General features: G+C 42.9%; 1 protein-coding gene across 2 annotated transcripts in view; it reads left to right on the top strand.

The window, feature by feature from the left end:
- The window catches only part of LOC101156427 (spectrin beta chain, non-erythrocytic 4-like), a 46,869-nt gene extending 27,620 nt beyond the window's left edge, over positions 1-19,249 (top strand). For both annotated transcript variants that reach the window (XM_023962197.1, XM_023962198.1), the window contains 7 exons: positions 18-229; positions 586-2,027; positions 2,770-2,830; positions 2,909-3,177; positions 10,943-11,113; positions 11,199-11,241; positions 16,082-19,249. In XM_023962197.1, coding sequence (XP_023817965.1) covers positions 18-229; positions 586-2,027; positions 2,770-2,830; positions 2,909-3,177; positions 10,943-11,113; positions 11,199-11,241; positions 16,082-16,366 — 2,483 coding nt within the window. In that variant the 3' untranslated portion in view covers positions 16,367-19,249. The remainder of the gene's footprint in view (positions 1-17; positions 230-585; positions 2,028-2,769; positions 2,831-2,908; positions 3,178-10,942; positions 11,114-11,198; positions 11,242-16,081) is intronic.
- The last annotated feature ends 1,241 nt before the right edge of the window (positions 19,250-20,490 follow it).

Below are 20,490 nucleotides of genomic sequence, written 5' to 3'. Positions count from 1 at the left end.
TCTGCTGTCACTTCCAGAACAAGAAAGGTTCCAGTTTGCCCAAGAGACTGTAAAGGCAGAGGCTTGGCTGAAGGCTAAGGAGCCCCTGATCACCTCTAAGCAGAAAGAGGGAGGAGAGGCCCCCACCCACCCCGATGAGGTTGAGCAGCTCATACTTCGGCACGAGGCCTTCCGCAAGGCTGCTGTAACCTGGAAAGAACGCTTCAGCTCCCTCCGCCAGCTTTCTGCAGTAAGCTTCAGTACAGATAAATGTTTAATCAGTTTGGTGGAGTCCCAGTTCAATGCTGCCACAGAAAATTCAGCCTTAAAATGTTGTATGTGCTTAGCAGACATTAGCACACGCCATCAGTTGCATCATTATGATCTTATGTCTTTGACATGACCTGCATGCAATAAATGCTCTCCTTCTGCAACCTCTCTGCTCCTATGCTATATTCCTAATATATTTTGAACAACATACAAGTAAGTCTAGAACACATGCCTTGTGTGTTTATTTGTGCTGCAATTGCATTATACAAATCCTTCTACCTAGCTTTATTTAGTTGTATGTACTTCCATCACTTATTTATCAAATTCTCTTTGTAGGCTGAAAAGAAACAAGAGGAGGACAAAAAGAAAATTCCACTCTCCAGTCGAAGGATGTTCCCTCTTTCTTGTTTGACTCCCAGTGTTCCTTCAACCAGTGCAACCTCCTCCTTCTTGAGGCAGACAGTACATGCTCAAATAGAACCCAAACCATTACAAACCAGTTTGGATTTGGGCAACAGCTCAGTAACACAAAGATTGTCATCATCACTTTCCAGCTACAACCCAGTTTTAAATGGATCAGGCTACCAAGGGCTGGAGCAAAGGAGCGCTGGGTTGGTGAACACCTCATACCTTGGAATGAAGCAACCAGCAACTGCAGGAGCAAATAACCCCAATTTCTCTGCATCCCAGATTGGAGGGACAGACACCTCTACCTTTCAAGGGAAAAATAATCTACCTGGTGGTAGTGCAGAGAGCTCATGGTATTTTGGAAGCACCACTGTGAGTGGTATTCAAAATCATCCAAGCAGCGGCAAGTTAGGAAGTTCAGGTAACATAGCTCAGCAGCCAAGCAGTGGAGGTATTGGAAGCCCTGGCTACTCATCTCCACAAAATTTGGGAAGTTCCAGTTTTTTTGGACAACAACCTGGAATTGGAAGCTCTGGGTACTTGGCTCAACAGCCTAACATTGAGAGCTCTGGATACTTGGCCCAACCATCTAACATAGCAAGCTCTGGGTACTTGGCCCAACAGCTGAACATGGGAAGTTCTGGGTACTTGGCCCCACAGCCCAATATGGGAAGCTCGGGGTACTTGGCCCAACAGCCTAACATGGGAAGTTCTGGATACTTGGTCCAACAACCCAACATGGGAAGTTCTGGGTACTTGGTCCAACAACCCAACATGGGAAGTTCTGGATACCTTGCACAGAATTATCAAAGCAGTGGATTGGGAAGCTCAAGCTATCTGGCACAAAATCATTACAGTAGTGGAAGTCTAGGGAGCTCAGGTTACCTGGCACAAAGTGGTGGCATTATGGACCCTAAAATGGCATATGCATGGCAGCATCTGAAAGCTGACTTCATGCAGCCCAGGATCAATCACATCCACAAAGCTATAAACCCCCTGCTGGAGGCCAGCAGGATGCAGCGAGAACAGTTTGGAGACATCCCAATGGCCGACATGGTTGGGCCAGAGTCAGGACTGGAGCTGCTCCATGGCCGTCTCCAGAGGGATCCCAGAGGCAGCCGCTCTGATCCTCAGATGGACCATTTGAGACGAGAAAGGGAATACAAACTAGGAAGACAAACCTCCAGTGAACAGGAAATACAAGCTCGGTTAAATGAGCTGCCAATGATTGTGCGACAGGAGCGTTATCGGAGGCGTATGGAGAGGCAGTCATCCAGTGAACAGGAAGGGAGCAACAAGCAGAGACTACAGAGACAAGACTCAAGCGATCTAGAGGGCTCTGTTAAGGACGGATCCGACAAACGCTCAGGGTACTTGACAACAATTTTTTTTCTAACTGTGCTTCATCAGCAGGATCCTGGAGATCTTTAGAAAGAGACGTGGTCTCAGACAAGATGGCGGCAAGACATCATTAGCCGGAAATGGAAATTCTACACGTTTTCAGATATGAGGCACCTTTTACTAAAATTTTTCATGTAAATCCGCTGTTCAATGTCCAACACAAGGATAAAATGGGGCAAAAGGGGTTATAATTTTATTCCTTTCAAAAAGTAAATGAACAAAAGTGTTTGGATTTGAAAAACTGTTACACCAGAGCTTCAGCTCCAGTGTTTACATTTCTGCACAACTGTAACTTTTCTGTATTCTGTTGTGGAGAAAAGTGGCTTTGCGTCGGTATTTAAAACTTTGTATGCATATCGGCACAAAGGCCCCTTTCTCTTCCGATCAGCTGATTCACATTGATCGCATTAGGAGTTACGGTCAGAGCAAAGCAGGCGTTGGCACAGACATCTCCGATCTTAAAGTTTAAATGCTTAAAGCTAATAAAAAACTAAGAACTGTTAGGGTCGCTGGTTAAGTTAGTGTTTTTGGAACAAAATAAGAGTATTTTCCAACTGAAATGGGGGTGGGGTGGGGGAGGGATCATGTACTCCCGCCTCTGGGTTTTTGGTTCTGGCCAGTGATGTCAGGGTGCCAAGTTGTCTGCAACCAGGTCTTCTTGAACATTTATGATTATTTGCTGCAAGTGTTTTAACTTCTGTTGGCCCACAGGGAGAAGAGATCTACCATGGCAGAAATTGTGGAGCAGGCTCAAGAGAGAGAAGCAGCAAATGTAAGTAGGGTTACATACATCATCTGACAGTGATATTGTATTACTTCTCCTTATATTATTGCTTGGTGTCACATTCAGGCACGAGGAGAGCCTTATCGACCTCCTAGCAGCCTCTCAGCACCTGTAACTCGCTTTGATGGACGCCCTCGTGCTCGAGACCGCCCCAAACCCAGAAGACGACCTCGCCCAAAAGAACCTGAAGAAACTCGCCGTTCTCGCTCTGCCCCAGCAACTGGTGCCCCGACAACCCCCCAGCCGCCTTCACACACTGCCCATAATGAAGGCTTCCTCTATCGTAAAAAGGCCACCAGCACTGAGCTTGAAGCTCAACAGAGGAGCCCCAACAGGTACATTCATCTCTAAGAAATAATACCAAACACAGTCCCAGGCTCTTTTCAAACAGCTATGTTTTAGCTCCAGTCATAATGTCTTACTAAAGACCACGTCCTTGCTTAAACTTAGATCCGTCTTTGTTTTCCTCGTCTGAGCTGGAATCTGGATCTAAACTGGACGACTGGATAAATCTGATATTGCTCATTGTTTTTGTTGCACCAGTAATATTAGGTTGGTGGGTGTGAGGGGCAGTAAGCTAGCAGGAGAGCCTGTAGACAGACGAATAATGGGAAGTGGGGGTGAGATTTGCTCTGCACCAACAATCCCGCCCACAACACAGTTGAATTTCTGATGAACTCCTGCTGCTCTGCAGAAACTATGATCTAGAAAACGACCCAGAATTTTGGCTAAAAAGTGCATAATCATAATTTAAAGAACCACTGGGAACACTTGGAGAACAGCTCAAACAGAAGTTTAGCTCAGGCGGTAGAGCAGGTCGTCCAACAACCGAAGGGTTGGCGGATTGATCCCCGCTCTCCCCAGCCAGTGGCCCCCCTCCGAGCGTGGCTAGTCTGCAGCTCACTGCTACCCCCAGGGGATGGGTCAAAATGCGGAGAAGAATTTTACCCATGTGGGATAAATAAAGTATCAATTATTATTATTATTATTCATTCATAACTCAAACTTTAAACCTTTTGGCATAGTCAAAGCATTTTTTCCCTTTAACCCATAAGAACCCAGACTCACTTTTTCTTAAAACTAAAAGTATGTGTTTTTTACCACAAACCAAGTGGACCACAGAACCTATTTCTAATATTTCTGTTACACCGATGTCACCATTGGTTTTTATGGGCTAAGAACCAACTGAATTATTTTAACATTTACCTGGTTATAGTGCAGGAGGCTGCACGTTAGCTCGGTGGTTAGAGCTCCCACCTTACAGCATGGCCCCTCTGTAGGGAGTCTGCATGTTCTCCCTGTGTGTGTTTTCTCCAGGCCCTTCAGCTCCCCTCCACAGTCCAAAAACATGGCCACCCTGAATTGCTTGTAGGTGTGAATGTACGAGTGAGGACAGTGGGGCAAAAAAGTATTTAGTCAGCCACCAATGGTGCAAGTTCTCCCACTTAATGCTGTTAACTCAATACTTTATTCTATACCATTTGTTGGCAATGACAGCAGTCAAATGTTTTCTGTAAGTCTTTCACAAACTGTTGCTGGTATTTTGGTCCATTCTTCCATGCAGATCTCCTCTAGAGCAGACATGTTTTGGGGCTGTTCCTGGGCAACACAGACTTTTAATTCCCTCCAAAGATTTTCTTTGGGGTTGAGATCTGGAGACTGGCTAGGCCACTCCAGAAACTTGAAATGCTTTTTATGAAGCCACTCCTTTGTTACCCGGTCAGTGTTTTGGGATTGTTGTCATGGTGAAAGACCCAGCCATGTTTCATCTTCAATGCTGATGGAAGGAGGTTTTCCCTCAAAATCTGACCAAACATGGCTCCATTCGTTCTTTCCTTTACATGGATCTGTCGTCCTGGTCCCTTTGCTGATAAAACAGCCCCAAACCATGATGTTTCCACCCCCATGCTTTACAGTAGGTTTGGTCTTCTCTGGATGCAGTTCAGCATTCTTTCTCCTCCAAACACGACGAGTACAGTTCTTACCAAAACAATATATTTTGTTCTTCTGACCATAGGACATTCTCCCAATCCTCTTCTGGATCATCCAAATGCTCTCTAGCAGACTTTAGACGGTTCTGGACATGTACTGGCTTTAGCAGGGGGACACGTCTGGCCCTGCAGGGTTTGAGTCCCTGGTGGTGTAGTGTCTCATTGATGGTAGCCTTTGTTACTTTGGTCCCAGCTCTCTGCAGGTCATTCTCTAGGTCCCCCGTGTGGTTCTGGGATTTTTGTTCACGGTTCTTGTGATCATTGTGACCCCATGGGGTGAGATCTTGGGGGGAGCCCCAGATGGAGGGAGATTATCAGTGGTCTTGTATGTCTTCCATTTCCTAATAATTGATCCCACAGTTGATTTCTTCACCTCAAGCTGTTTACCTGATGCAGATTCAGTCTTCCAGCCTGGTGCAGGTCAACAATTTGGTTTCTGGTGTCCTTGGACAGCTCTTTGGTCTTGGCCATAGTGGAGTTTGGAGTGTGACTGTTTGAGGTTGTGGACAGGTGTCTTTTATATAGATAACCAGTTCAAACAGGAGTCAGTAATACAGGTAACAGGTGGAGGACAGAGGATCCTCTACAGAAGAAGCTACAGGTCTGTGAGAGACAGAAATCTTGTTTTGTAGGTGAACAAATACTTATTTTCCACCATGATTTACAAATAAATAATTTTAAATCAGACAATGTGATTTTCTGGATGTTCATCCTCATTTTTTCTCTAATAGTTGAGGTCTACCTAAATCTAGCCACAGGGGTTGCAAGCCAGTTGCCTCTGTGCCGGTCCCAAGCCCGGATAAATAGAGAGGGTTGCGTCAGGAAGGGCATCCGGCGTAAAAATTGCCAAAATAACCATGCGAATCATCCACAACACTTTAGACATACCGGATCGGTCGAGGCCCGGGTTAACAACGACCGCCACCGATGCTGTTAACCTACAGGGTGTCGGTGGAAATTTGACTACTGTTGGTCAAAGAAAGAGGGGAGGCAGAAGGGTCCGTGGCCAGAGAGAGAAGGGAAAAGGCAGGAACATAGGTTTGAGAATAGGGACTCTTAACGTTGGCACAATGACAGGGAAAGGCAGAGAGCTGGCAGACATGATGGAGAGAAGGAAGGTAGATGTACTGTGTGTGCAGGAGACAAGGTGGAAGGGCAGCAAGGCACGTAGTATTGGAGGAGGATACAAACTGTTCTATCATGGTGTTGATAGGAAGAGAAACGGGGTAGGAGTGATTCTGAAGGGGGAGTTTGTAAACAGTGTTCTAGAGGTGAAAAGAGTCTCAGACAGGATGATGAGCCTAAAGTTAGAAATTCAAGGGGTGATGGTGAATGTAGTCAGTGAGTATGCGCCACAGGTTGGCTGTGAGTTAGAAGTGAAGGAGAGATTCTGGAGTGAGTTGGATGAGGTCATAGAGAGTTTTCCCAGAGGAGAGAGAGTTGTTATTGGAGCAGACTTTAATGACTTTCATGTTGGTGAGGGCAACAGAGGTGATGAGGAGGTGATGGGCAGGTTTGGTGTGAAGGAAAGGAATCTGGAGGGACAGATGGTGGTGGACTTTGCGAAGAGGATGGAAATGGCTGTAGTCAACACTTACTTCCAGAAGAGAGAGGAACATAGAGTGACGTACAGAAGTGGAGGTAGGAGTACTCAGGTGGACTACATCCTATGTAGACGAGGTCATTTGAGAGAGGTTAATGACTGCAAAGTGGTGGTAGGAGAGATTGTAGCCAGACAGCACCGCATGGTGGTGTGTAAGATGATTCTGGAGGTCAGGAAGAAGAAGAGAGGGAAAACAGAAAAGAAGACCAAGTGGTGGAAGCTACAGAATGAAGAAACTTGTGAGGAATTTAGGCAGAAGTTGAGACAGGTCCTTGGTGGTCAGGATGAGCTTCCAGAGGACTGGGAAACTACAGCAGAAATTATTAGGGAAACAGGTAGGAAGGTGCTAGGTGTGTCATCTGGAAAGAGGAAAGACGGTAAAGAGACTTGGTGGTGGAATGAGGAAGTACAGGAATGCGTCCAGAGGAAGAGGTTGGCTAAAAGGAAGTGGGATGTAGAAAGGACTGAGGAAGGTAGACAGGAGTACAAGGAAGCGCAGCGTAGAGTGAAGAGAGAGGTGGCAAAGGCCAAACAGAAAGCTTACGATGAGCTATATGACAGGTTAGACACAAAGGAAGGAGAGAAGGACTTGTTCAGGCTAGCCAGACAGAGAGACAGAGATGGGAAGGACGTGCAACAGATAAGGGTGATTAAGGACAGAGATGGAAAGGTGCTAACAACCCAAGAGAGTGTACAGAAAAGATGGAAGGAGTATTTTGAGGAGCTGATGAACGAGGAAAATGACAGGGAAAGAAGGGAGGAAGATGTGGTTGTTGTGGAGCAGGAAGTAGCAGAGATTGGAAAGGATGAGGTTAGGAAGGCTCTGAAAAGGATGAAGAGCGGAAAGGCCGTTGGTCCTGATGACGTACCTGTGGAGGTATGGAAGTGCCTAGGAGAGACAGCAGTGGAATTTCTAACGAGGTTGTTCAATAGGATTTTAGAGAGTGAGAAAATGCCTGAGAAATGGAGGAGAAGCGTTCTGGTTCCGATCTTTAAGAACAAGGGTGACATGCAGAACTGCAGCAACTATAGAGGAATAAAGTTGATGAGCCACACAATGAAGCTGTGGGAAAGAGTAGTGGAAGCCAGGCTTAGGAAGAAGGTGGAGATTTGTGAGCAGCAGTATGGTTTCATGCCCCGTAAGAGCACCACTGATGCCATTTTTGCTTTGAGAATGTTGATGGAAAAGTACAGAGAAGGTCAGAAGGAGCTGCATTGTGTGTTCGTAGATTTAGAGAAGGCGTATGACTGGGTGCCGAGGGAGGAGCTGTGGTACTGTATGAGGTCGTCTGGAGTGGCAGAGAAGTATGTCAGAGTAGTTCAGGACATGTATGAGAGAAGTATGACGGTGGTGAGATGTGCTGTAGGTCAGACAGAGGAGTTCAAGGTGGAGGTGGGACTACACCAAGGATCAGCTTTAAGTCCCTTTTTGTTTGCTATGCTGATGGACAGGCTGACAGACGAGGTAAGACAGGAATCTCCCTGGACAATGATGTTTGCGGATGACATTGTAATTTGCAGTGAGAGTAGAGAGCAGGTGGAGGAACAGCTAGAGAGGTGGAGGTTTGCTCTGGAAAGAAGAGGCATGAAGGTCAGTCGTAGTAAGACAGAATACATGTGTCTGAACGAGAGGGATCAAGGTATAAGCGTTAGGTTACAGGGGGCTGAGGTGAAGAAGGTGCAGGAGTTTAAGTACTTGGGGTCAACAGTTCAGTGTGATGGGGAGTGTGGAAAAGAGGTGAAGAGGCGAGTGCAGGCAGGTTGGAGCGGGTGGAGGAAAGTGTCAGGAGTGTTGTGTGACAGAAGAGTGCCAGCAAGACTCAAAGGAAAGGTGTACAAGACAGTGGTGAGACCAGCTCTGCTCTATGGGTTAGAGACGGTAGCAGTGAGACAGAGACAAGAGGCTGAGATGGAAGTAGCGGAGATGAAGATGTGGAGGTTCTCCTTAGGAGTGACCAGGTTAGACAGGATAAGGAACGAGTACATCAGAGGGACGGCTCATGTTGCCTGTGTTAGCGACAAAGTCAGAGAAGCCAGACTCAGATGGTTTGGACATGTTCAGAGGAGGGATAGTGGATATATTGGTAGAAGGATGTTGGAGATGGAGCTGCCTGGCAGGAGGGCAAGAGGACGGCCAAAGAGGAGATACATGGATGTCTTAACAGAGGACATGAAGTTGGCTAATGTTAGGGTAGAAGATGTCCATGATAGAATGAGGTGGAAAAGGATGATTCGCTGTGGCGACCCCTGATGGGAAAAGCCGAAAGAGAAAGAGTTGAGGTCTACCTATGATGAAAATTAAAGGGCCTCTCTCGTCTTTTTAAGTGGGCAAACTTGCACAATTGGTGGCTGACTAAATTCTGTTTTGCCCCACTGCATGTGGCCCTGCAACCGACTGGTAACCTGCTGAGGGTGTACCCCACCTTCACCCTACAATAGCTGAATTGGCTCCAGCAGCACCATGACCCCAAATAGGAACTCAGCAGGCTCTGAAAATGGATGGATTGATGATCATGGTGCAACAAGACTGTAGGGACCACAGCAGCGTTTCTATAATTGTCCACGTTATGTAAGATCGTTTTCACCTGATTAATACTTTTTTTCTCTCCTTTTCCTTTTGTCAAAAATACAAATACATTTACTGAACAAAACATAAATTTTAGAGCTTTACAATTTTACAACTCTATGAACGGAAGGGAGCAGTTTGAGGAATACAATTCTTATCAAGCGTTAGAATGAGGAAGAAAAGTGATTGAAGTGTTTTTGAATGTGGCATGGTTGAAGGAGTAACACTCCTTACAGCTAAGAACAGGAAACTGAGGCTACACTTCAAACAGACTCACTAAAACTGGACAATAGAAGATTGGAAAAACGTTCTCTGGTCTGATGAGTCTCCATTTCTGCTGCAACATTCAGATGGTAGGGTCAGAATTTGGTGTCAATGACATGACAGCGTGGATCCATCCTGCATTGTATTAACAGTTCAGGCTGGTGGTACATATACAGACAGATCTTGAGAGGGTCCCATTGTTAGCTATTCACGACCCACACAATGAATAGAAAACAAAGAAAAAGTAGACAGTGAAGTAAAAATAAAAAGACGAAGTAACATACACTAAAAACCATTTCAATAACTCTCAAATTTTTCAATAATTATTTTTAAACTGAAAAATATTTTCAAAACATTCTGTTGATAATTCCAAAGTTTAACACTATTAAAAGAAAAAAAAGTGTGAATGACTGGGTACTTGAAATTAAATCTCCTATGATTTCCATCATCAGAACTGTCATGGTAGGGTGAACACGTCAACGTAAGGGTGGGGTCATCTAAGAAACCACAACAAACATTGTTAAGCATGCTTAACAATGTTTGTTGTGCTATTTAGTCTTCAAATCTCAGAAGAATTAATTATCAAATGAATGAATACTAAATTTGTACTTTTTCTATACCTAACTCTATTCATTCAAATAATTCATTTCTGCAAGAAACAAAGCAGCCTTATTGTAGTTTTCTATGTATTACCCCACACTAAACAATAAGTCAGAATAAGTAAACGCATACAACATTCTTATTGTTTTACCAGATAAAAATACTTAACATTATTAACACAAATATATTTTTGGACACTTTAGTTTTAACATATATGTTGATACAGATTTTCATCTAATGCAGGGGTGGGCAAACTACGGCGGGCGGACTGGATCCGGCCCGCTTCCATTTTTTAAACCATTTTTTTATGCCCTTCATTCTCTGTTTCTTCTTTTAAATGTTTTAAATTATTTTCATAGCAAAAACATTTGTCTTCTGCAAAAAATAAAAGATTCAGTAAATTTTAAACTTGTTATATACAAAATGAAAAGAAATGGACCTTTGTGGAATGCCACATTCAATATCCATACATTTGGTAGAATGACCAGCAAACTGCACATATTGTGTTTTATTAAATAGAAAGACGTCCATTTAAAAACAAAGAATTGGAATTCCTCTCTTAAATGCAGATATGCTGATTTGATGCCAGCCTAGGACAGCAGAGAGTGTGTGTGCATGGGTGAATGGGACTGTAACTGTAACGTGGCTTGGACCTTCAAGGATTGTAGAAAAATGCTACATAAGTATCTGCTATTTGCCATTTACCATGATATTATAGACCTACTTTGTCTGTTTAGTAGTCTTCATTTGAAATAGCTTTGATGCCGTAATGCTAAAAATTGATATTAAACTCTAACTTTTCTTTGGCACTTAGACAAATCTCATTTCTGCATGCCTAACCTTTTATAGCACCTCTATGAAATTGTCTTTTACCTGCTTATTTCTACAGACAAAACTATGTTGTTCATCTGTCAGCAGTTGCCAAAGACAGTATGTATCTGTGATGAGTCATAAGCATAGACTAGAGCATTGGGAGCTTTCCTTCAAAGCTTAATCATTTTTGTGGTAAAAGCAATCACACAATTGAGAAAACTGCCCTAATGCACAAAACATGTGTTTATTTTTACACTTTTCAGCAAATCCTGGGTGAATGTATACTGTGTGCTGAAAGAAGGAAAGCTGACTTTCTATAAGGACGCTAGGAATCACAGCACAACGTATAATGGAGAGCCTCCTGTTGACCTTGGAAACTGCTCATTCGATCCTTCCATGGGATACAAGAAGAAGAAAAATGTCTTCATCCTTCAGTAAGAATCTTCTTAAGATGCAATATTGTTAACATTTTTAACAGAAATGCAGAACTACTCTAACAAAAACTGCCTTATTTCACAGAGAAAACGATGGAAACAATTTCATATTCCACGCAAAGGATGAGGTAAGAAAATTAAAGTGTTTCTATTATTTGGTTAAGAAAAAAGGAATGAAAAGTTGTCAAATATTTGTCTGGATCAGGAAAGAATCCATCAGAGGAACAGATCATGATAGATGTTTTGGAGATAAATACAAGGAAGCAGATGGAGATGGTTTGGACATGTTGAGAGGAGGAACAGGGAGGATGCTGGTAGAAGAGGAGGTTCATTGATGTAGAGAAGAAGGACAGGAGAGTTGTTAGTGCGAGTGAAGAGGATGCAGAGGAGAGACTTAGATGGAGGTAAATGATTTGCTACAGCGCAACCAAAAGGGAGCAGAGAAGGAGCAATATCTGAATCTATCCCTTTTTAAGTTGAATTGAATTGAATTCATTGAATTCATTTGAATGAAAGTAAAATAACTGTCTGAAAACTACGTGTTATTTTTAAGCTGACTGAACTAAAAAAATGATTTATCTTAACTAAAGCAAATAGTTAAGTTAGATCAAAGTAAAAATGTTTCTCTTTCCAACATCCATATGTGGTCTTATCACCCTCTCATGGGGGATAAAGTATTATCTGAGCTTCTTCATCCACTAAATTATCTTCAAATGGATACGGCATGCTGCTTCACCTCTCTGAAAACAAACTAACCTTCCTCAATCTTACCGTGGTAACTAGCATAACCTGCTTTCTGGAATACCCCTCAGGAAGCTTGTGACCTGCTGTCAGAAGTCAGAGCTCTGTCTCCCCCTCTGGGAGGTTATTCCAGAAAGCAGGTTATGCTAGCTCCCACAGTAAGTTTGAGGATAAGGAAGTGGACAACCGCAGCTTTCTGTTCCAGAAATGGAGGTATGTTTCAGAGTATGTCAAGTTGCCATAGCAACTCATGCTCTGAACATAACCTGGTCTGGAGCAGGTTTAGCTGAAGGTTAGTTTGTTTTCAGAGAGGTGAAGCAGCATGGCGTGTCCATTTGAAGATGATTTAGTGGATGAAGAAGCTCAGATAATACTTTTTCCACCATGAGAGGGTGATAAGACCACATATAGATGTTGGAAAAATAAACTTTTTACTTTGATCTAACTTAACTATTTGCTTTAGTTAAGATAAATCATTTGTTTTAGTTCAGTCAGCTTAAAAATAACACATAGTTTTCTGACAGTTATTTTACTTTCATTTAAAATTAATTCAATTAAGTAGGTGTAACTTTGGTGCTGCTGTTAAATCAGCACCGCAAGGGATTGTGGGATACCATTCCGTTTGCCTGTCAGGACGGATTTGGGTTTAAGTGTGGGTTTTTGACCAAATGTGTTCAGTTGTTTAGCTGTTTTACCGTGTTTTGACGAGTTATTTTATCCTACTTTGCTTAAGTCTCTGCACCATGAGTGAGAGGGAGGCAGAGGATGATGAGTTTATATAGCACCCCTACCACAAAGTAATGCTATGACAATGATGGAAAATTCATATTTGAATTCATGCACTCTTTGCATATTGTGTTGTTCTTTTTATTGTTATACAAATAAGTATATCTGCCGGCTCAAACTTAGACATATGAGAGTTCAAGAATTGTAATGACTTAAGATGGAAAAAATATTAATTGAATTGGAGTAATATGACATTTAGTTAGAAAAATATGTAAATTTGAGTTGTATAAACAATTATTGAGTTTTATAGACGTAGGAAATTAGGTTGAATAAATTTAACTCAATTATTTGTTACCAATAGAAGTAATTCATTTAAGTTGGCAAAATTGGATAAGTTATATACATATAAGTCACAAGGAAAATGGAAATCAGATCAGAAACTCGTGCGTTTACTTTGTCTGTTCTTCTACTACAAGCAGAAACTCTTTCTTCTGATGATGCAGCCGTGTTACTTTTTTGATGGACGTAAAATCTTCATACGCCGTCATTAAAATCTCAGACTCCGTCTCACTGAAGTATAGCACTTTTTTTTTGTTCACCACGCGTTTCCATGCTGACTCCGGAAATCGGCGATCCATTGAGAATGTCTTTATGTACTTGCTGTGCACGTGCATTAACCCAGGGTTAACAAGTGGAGCGTAATTACGCCTACTCATATCCGATCTTTTGGAACAGACATACCCAGAGTAAGCAAGTTCAGACGGATTTCAGCCAGAGTTCAGGCTTAAAGTCAGGGTAATTTAAACATGCTTCCTGGAATACCCCCCTGGTCACCAGCGCTAGCCGTCCCCAGTGTTCCTGCCGCACTACATCTCCCAGCAACCCCAGCACACATGTCCTGGATGCCACACACCTGACTCTCATGTACAATCACTCACAGTATACTTAAGCACTGAACCTCACTCAGTGCGAAGTATTGTTTGTCCAACTCTGCCTTCATTACCGAGCGTCGTATCCAGACCTGGGGCCTCATTTATAAAACTTTGCGTAGGATTTGCGTCAGAAGTGGCGTACGGATGAAACATAGGACATGCGTACGCACAGAAATATTCGGATTTATAAAACCGTGCGCACGCACATCCTACGCATCTTTCCCTTAATAAATCACAATCAATCCTAAATGCAGCGCAGCTTTTGCGGCTTCATGACACGCCTATAGTTGCCCATAAATAGTCCATGAAACGCCCACATATGAATATTCATTGATTGGGAAACCATGGCAAACACAGAGAGAAAATCAAAAAAACGTAACTTCACTCAATGTGAAGTAGAATTTATCGTTGGCGAGGTGGAAAAGAGGAGGAAAGTGTTGTTTGGAGGGCACAGTGTGGGCATTACTAATGCCTAAAAGCCACGTGAGTGGCAAACGGCGGCAGACGCCGTAAATGCTGTAGCCTCACAACCTCGGACCGTGGCCGAAATAAAAAAGAAATGGTCGGACATCAAAGTCGAGGCATAAAAAATGTCTAGCGCTCCATTGGGGGGGGGGGCACCGGAGCGCCAGATGCACCGGGTGACACGTGTGGTTCCTCCGAGTGCTCCTCTGTAACGCCGGGCCCAAAAGCCCGCAGAGGTCCAACAGGACGGCTCGAGGAAGTGGGAACCGGCTCATAAGCCACTCATCCTCGTTTGCCAGCAAGTCTTCTTGCTGTCTAAAGATGCGTTCAATCCGAATTCTTCCATTTGCCACATCTTCTAAGAGCGCAAGATCAGCCATTGTGCGTCATTACGCATTGTGATGGGGCATTTTATTTCCCTCCATTTAATTACATCTGACAAGCTACAGATGTCGGGAATAATCGACGTGGAAATGGGAAATTGTTCAGCGCAAATGTAATTTCTTGTTGCTTTCTGAATGGTTGAGACATATGCCATACATTGTTTTATCAAAAATAAAACAAACTAAAGGCATATCCATGAATACCATAATTCCATAGCTTATGAAGAAATGTTTTACTATGAAAACAACTTTCCCTAGTGGACAATTAATGCATCTCTCTCTATCTATCCATCTGTCTGTCTAATTGCACCTATATCTGCTCCGCCAGACGGACACACTGACGGGAATATCAGTTTTGTACATTATTTCGTTCTGTTAACTATATTATTTATGAGGATGAATTGCACAACATGCCAATATTGCAGAACATATTTCACTTTTCCTTCTGCAAATAATTGTTCATTTGAATTTCTGTTGTAATTTTCGTTTGATTTTTTTGTTTGTTTCACTGCTTGATCGATCAAACGGGTGTTCGTGTAGGCTGTTAATTGTAAGACTTGCTTTGTGAAGTCTTCATGTTATTTCTGAGAGGCAGTATTGTCATTTTCACTTTCACGCGTTTCTTCCATCTGCCGACGGTGTCGCCGTTTCTCATTTCACCCGTTTTTGTGCGTACGCCTGGGTCAGAGCTTGCGTGAAGGACCGCAGATTTTCCCGTCAGGTTTGCTTTTTATAAATATCAACTATTGCGTAGAGAGTGGCGTACGCCTTCTTTTGTGCGTACGCAACCTGTATAAATGAGGCCCCTGATCTTCTGATTTCCTGACCCTGTTTTGCCACTGATTGCCTGCCGCCTGCCCTGAATCTCACCTGGATCCTGACCTTCCCTGTTACTTCTCTTGCACTCCAATGCTTGTTATTGACCACTACCTGACCCTGAATTAGCTTCGTGAACTTTTAGCTGAGCTAATAAACCTGCTGCATTTGGAACCAGCCGTCTGCCTGTTCCTGTGACACCAGCAGACTGTAGTTTATACGTAACGTACGTATTCTTCTAACAGCCTTTTCTTTTTTCATCTGCTCCTGTTTCAACAAAATTTGCATAAAGAAATACTCAGTTTTAAGCCTAATTTACTTCATACATGAATTTATTTTATCATGAATCTTTGTATAAAATTGTTCCTCATTTCTATGGATCATACATATAGTTAAAAAGAGGATATGCATGATGGAGGGCAGTGGAAAATAACAGTGAGACCTACTGAAGCTAGGTTGGATGGTTTTTGCCTTTTGGTTTACACATTGAGGCATCTTCTGTTATAAACTGTTTTTTTTAAATAAAAACATAACCGTACTGAAACATATTTCAAACTCACAAGAATTTTTTGCCTACTTACTAGTCAAATAAACCTATCACACTTGATTATTTCAGTTATGTAGAACTGATGTATTTTTGGACCAAAAAAAAGTCTTAAATATGGCAAAGATCATCTTGTATTGGACTAAAAACAAGAACAGTAGATCTGCACAAATTGGTTTCCTCACATGAAACAAGTCTCTTCCTAATCATCTTCTCCAATGTCCGTCTGGGTTTTGTCTGAAGAGGACATGTAGCTCTAGAACTAAAATTTCAAACTCAAATCAGAGAATTAAAAGTATGAACAGGTGATGTGTCACACAGGAGGAGAGGTCTTCACTAAGCTGTGTGTTAACTTCTGCAGGAAGACCTGAAAGCTTGGACTTCGAACATCACCGCCTCTATAGATGAGCATGAGGCTATGGCCAAATGGGACAAGCCGGGGACCTCATCCATGGACCCCGATCACTCTGAGAGGAAGGAGAAGTCCGAGGGGGATGCAGACGCTCGCTCAGAGAGGTCTGAGGTGGTGGAGATGGAGGAGAGGTCAGACAAAGGTGACGGCTCCGAGAAGTTAGACACTTCCGAAATCGCAGACAAGTTGGAGGGTGGGGCAGGGGGCTCCAGCACGTCTGGAAAAAGCAAATGAGGAGTCTCTTTGCATTTTGATGTTCTTCATAGACACCAGGTGTGGGAGGCAGAGGGTGGGAGAGGTGTTTGAGCATGTTTGCAGAACCTCAGTGTCAGAGGCCCATCACTGGCTTTGAAATGACTATTGTATACTATGACAGACTAATCTCTCAGACCCCCCCTTCACCCATGCAATACATCAGTGCTATTGTGCCACCTGCTGGTTGACGTGGGGGTCGGCCCACACAGACGCAGAGACAGACGGATACAAGTTTCGCCGCTGTCCCGTTCTATCGTTGATCGTTTAATCTCTCGGATTCACCGCATCTTTCTGTACGTACCTTTGAAGACGTCATGCTGTGTCCCACCAGACCAACCCCAGACTTCCACAAGTCTCACAAGATTACAAAAGACTATGTTTTTGAAGCAATACACTTTTTTATGTTCTTCTCTTTGTTAAAACAGAAATGAAGGCAGGAAAGAAGCAGTAACCAGAGAAGCCAATGTGATTAGCGTGCACGCCAGACACAGCGCACGCACGTGTACGATAGTCATGCCCACATGTATTCCCATCACAGGCCTTGCTTTGAGTCATGCTAGTGTTATGGAATGTGGGTGCTGGCCCCTAAAGTCTCGATTACATGTTTTTAGACCAGATTTGGGGTTTTGCATTTTTTTGTTCGACACAAAGACAAAATCTCCACTCTGCATGGAACAGTCTGCTTGTGCTCCCATTAAACACAGGAACCGCAATAATCCCTGTGAATTGGGAGGCGGCGGCACTTTTTCTTTTTAGCACTCTGGCACTCCAGAGGTATGTGACACCTGCAGGAGAGCCGGTTTGGAGAGGAGAGCCAACTAAAATATCATAATTCAGAAAACTATGTCCACAGGTGCGTCAGCTGTTTGCACTTCAGTGGTGCAGTTCATTTTTCACCGAATGTAGAGTTTGCAGCAGCTGTGGAATGTCCCCTCACCATCAGGCCTGTGGGGCCCTAAATTGTAAAACCAGCTGAAGCTCTCCATGTCTCAGCCATGTGGGAGCTGCTCTGTGAGAGGCAAGTCATGCTAAAAGTGTCACGGCTCAAGTTCTAAAATATACTTATATCTATCTTTGTATGTATACCAATGAAACCTGTGCTCCAATTAAACAACACTCCCAATGGAACAACCTAGACATTTGTAACACCCTGCAAATAAAACAGTCATCACTCTGATATAATGATGTTTATGACATTAAAATTTAAAAAAATATATGCAAATTACAAGTCCTAATAATCCTAGTGCGTGTATAAATGTACACCGGTATCTATATGCTGTATTAAACTCCTTTTACCAGGGAAAAGCAGCAGGACATACTGTAGGTATGTTTGTTGTATTTTTATATGCATATATTTATTGATGTGAGAATCAGAAAATGTCCCACAGCCCCAATAAGATCTGGTCCTGGCAGCTGAGAAAGAGGAGCTGCACTGATGCATTACACACTGATGAAGCACAAGACAGCCTGGCTTCAGCGGATGAAGCTAAGCTGTGTTGGTCGACAGACACAGGTGCATTTATTGTTTCTCATGCAGATTTTTGAATGAGGATCACAGGCAGCAACAGAAACTCTCTTCCTCTGCTGCGCTTCATCGCCCCTCATCTCATTCTGCCCCTCGCTGTGGGACTTCCTAATAGTCTTCCTTTAAAACACCAAAAGAATGCGTTAGATGCTGTGCTGGTTGAATTCTGTGAGTTCAGGTGGAGTGAGGAAGGTTTTTTCACAATGTTTGTTTGTCAGTCTCTGTTTTTACACAAGTGCCATGTCATGCAGTTTGCTGGTTCAGAGAAAAGGGGGTACAGGCCGTTTCTTTCAGATTTTGTCACTTTTTTTTGCTTTTTTTAGCACTGAATGAAGAGGATTTTCTTGTAACTGTCCTGATTCATGGCAGAAATCTATCCAGCACCCCCACGTTACAGGTCCCATCACTTTTATGAAACACATGAGGGGCATTTTCCACTCGGCTAAGTCCACTTCAGCCAACATACATAGGTAGCAGAAAGCGTGACTGAATGCAGAAATATTGTGCAAACATTGATGGTCTAACATGTATGTCTTTGTTACGTCCCATTCCAACTTGCTGCTATGACATTCAATAAATCTCCAAACTTGCTGACGCAGACGTGACGTGGAATTGATGTGGTCACACATGCAGGTCGCATGCACACACACACAAAAACTGGCATGTCCTGTCCAACACGGCTGTGTCTTTTGACCTCCCGCAGCAGTGAGGCCCACAAACACAAGGACATGAATCTTGGCTTGGTTGAATATTTTAGATCTAATACTAACAAATTTTCTTTGGAACCACCAGAGCCTGAGACTAAAGACAATCCTTGTTTGCACCTCTGACTCCAGGAGTGGCCACGTTTAACCATCTTTCCCAGACTTCCCTGCCCCACGCACAGAATATTGCCTGGATCAGGTGCCAGTTAGGTGCTTCACGAGCAGGGGTGGTTGGGAGGGAAAAGGCGGGTTGTTGCCCCGCCCCTGAACTGGAAGGCAGATCTGCTCCACACACACGCATCACGTCAACATTTCCACTGACTGCTGGTGCACTGAAAAGCCTCCAGACCAGACCCATATGAAAAGTGGAGGAACGTATAAATAGTTGATGTGAGAGTAAAAATAAAGGTTGGTGCAGTCTTTGTTTTGCACATCCAGGCCTGCGCTGGGATGCAGCCAGGTCTGTTTCTTAACAGAAGCGTTCATGTCCGCTGAACTGCACAAACTCTGCACAACTTCTTGTATGTTTTGAGAATGTACATTTTAATTATGATTTATTTGTTGAACAACATCTGCTAATATGTGTGGAAATCTACGGTCTGGGATTGTCTCATAAAATCCGTTTATCCTTCATGTTGCCGTGGTCTTCTTTCTCTGTGTGCTCTGGTTGTGTCAAGCAGCAATGATGTCACAGACTGCTGTCAGTAAATGAAGCAAGGCTTCCCTTTGCTCATAACGATAATAATACATTTAATTTAGAAGCCCCTCAAGGACAATGTACCTCGTGATGAATGAGGGTGACACCCCCCCACACACACCCCAGCACCTCAAACAGCATCACTGTTCAAGCTCCAGACAAAAACATACGGTTGCTTCAAGTGGTTTTGTGCTAACAGCAAGAATTTTGTTTGTTTCACATTAAATGTGAAGAAAATTCAGACATTAGTAAAATAAAACAGCAGATCAATCAATCAATTAATGCTCTTCATCTATGCGGCTTTACTCTTCCTCATCCTCCGTTGGAGGGGGCTTCCCTTTGCACAAAGTAGTACCTGTACACCTGGAGTTTATTTCATCAAGTATATTTGAGTATAAGCATAGCAAGTATATATAAACCATGTATTCTTCGAACAGTGTAGGAATACAGAATACTTGTTCAGACTAAATTAGATCATTTTAGGTTTACAAAATATAGATAGTATATAAAAGGTCAACTTTAAGCATACTGCCTCCCATTTAGTATCTACACTTTGTATAATTGTAGTACACTCAGACTACATTTTACTAAGGGAGAGTTTTAGGAAACAAACAGCATTGATTTTTGTATAATACAACAATTTTCACATTATCATTTTTATTTTGAAAAGATTTTTGGAAAAAATGTTATTACAATCCCAGATTCTGGAAAATTCAAACTTATTATAATAAGAATATTTGCCACTCTAAATAAAAAGGAAATAATAGTTTTGAAAAGCAATATGAAACAGAGTTTATAAAAAGTATTGTTAATTTGCAAGTTTTGGTGTTTTTTTCACATTTCCATTGTACTTTGATCAGCAGCGGTTTTAGCCACGGGTCCTACGGGCGATAACCCGGGGTGCAAATTTTCAGGCAGCTCAGTGCTGGTAAAAAAATTAAAATAAATTTGCGCCACTATTGGTTTTCTATCATTTATTATATCACAGAGTTTGGAAAGGCCTGAAACCTGGGAATTGGCGCCCCCGCAGCTGCACGCTCCTGTCAATGACCCTTGTGCTATCCTATGGGGTGAAGATGACCCCCCCTTCCATTGACGTGTTCTCCCTACCATGACAAAGGTGGATAAAGGTGGGAAGATTTCATGTAATCCATGGACACCAGTGAAGATCACAAAT

This window comes from Oryzias latipes, chromosome 14 (assembly GCF_002234675.1).
Source record: "Oryzias latipes chromosome 14, ASM223467v1".
NCBI classification, from domain to species: domain Eukaryota; kingdom Metazoa; phylum Chordata; class Actinopteri; order Beloniformes; family Adrianichthyidae; genus Oryzias; species Oryzias latipes.
This window is presented reverse-complemented; position numbering and strand designations above follow the sequence as displayed.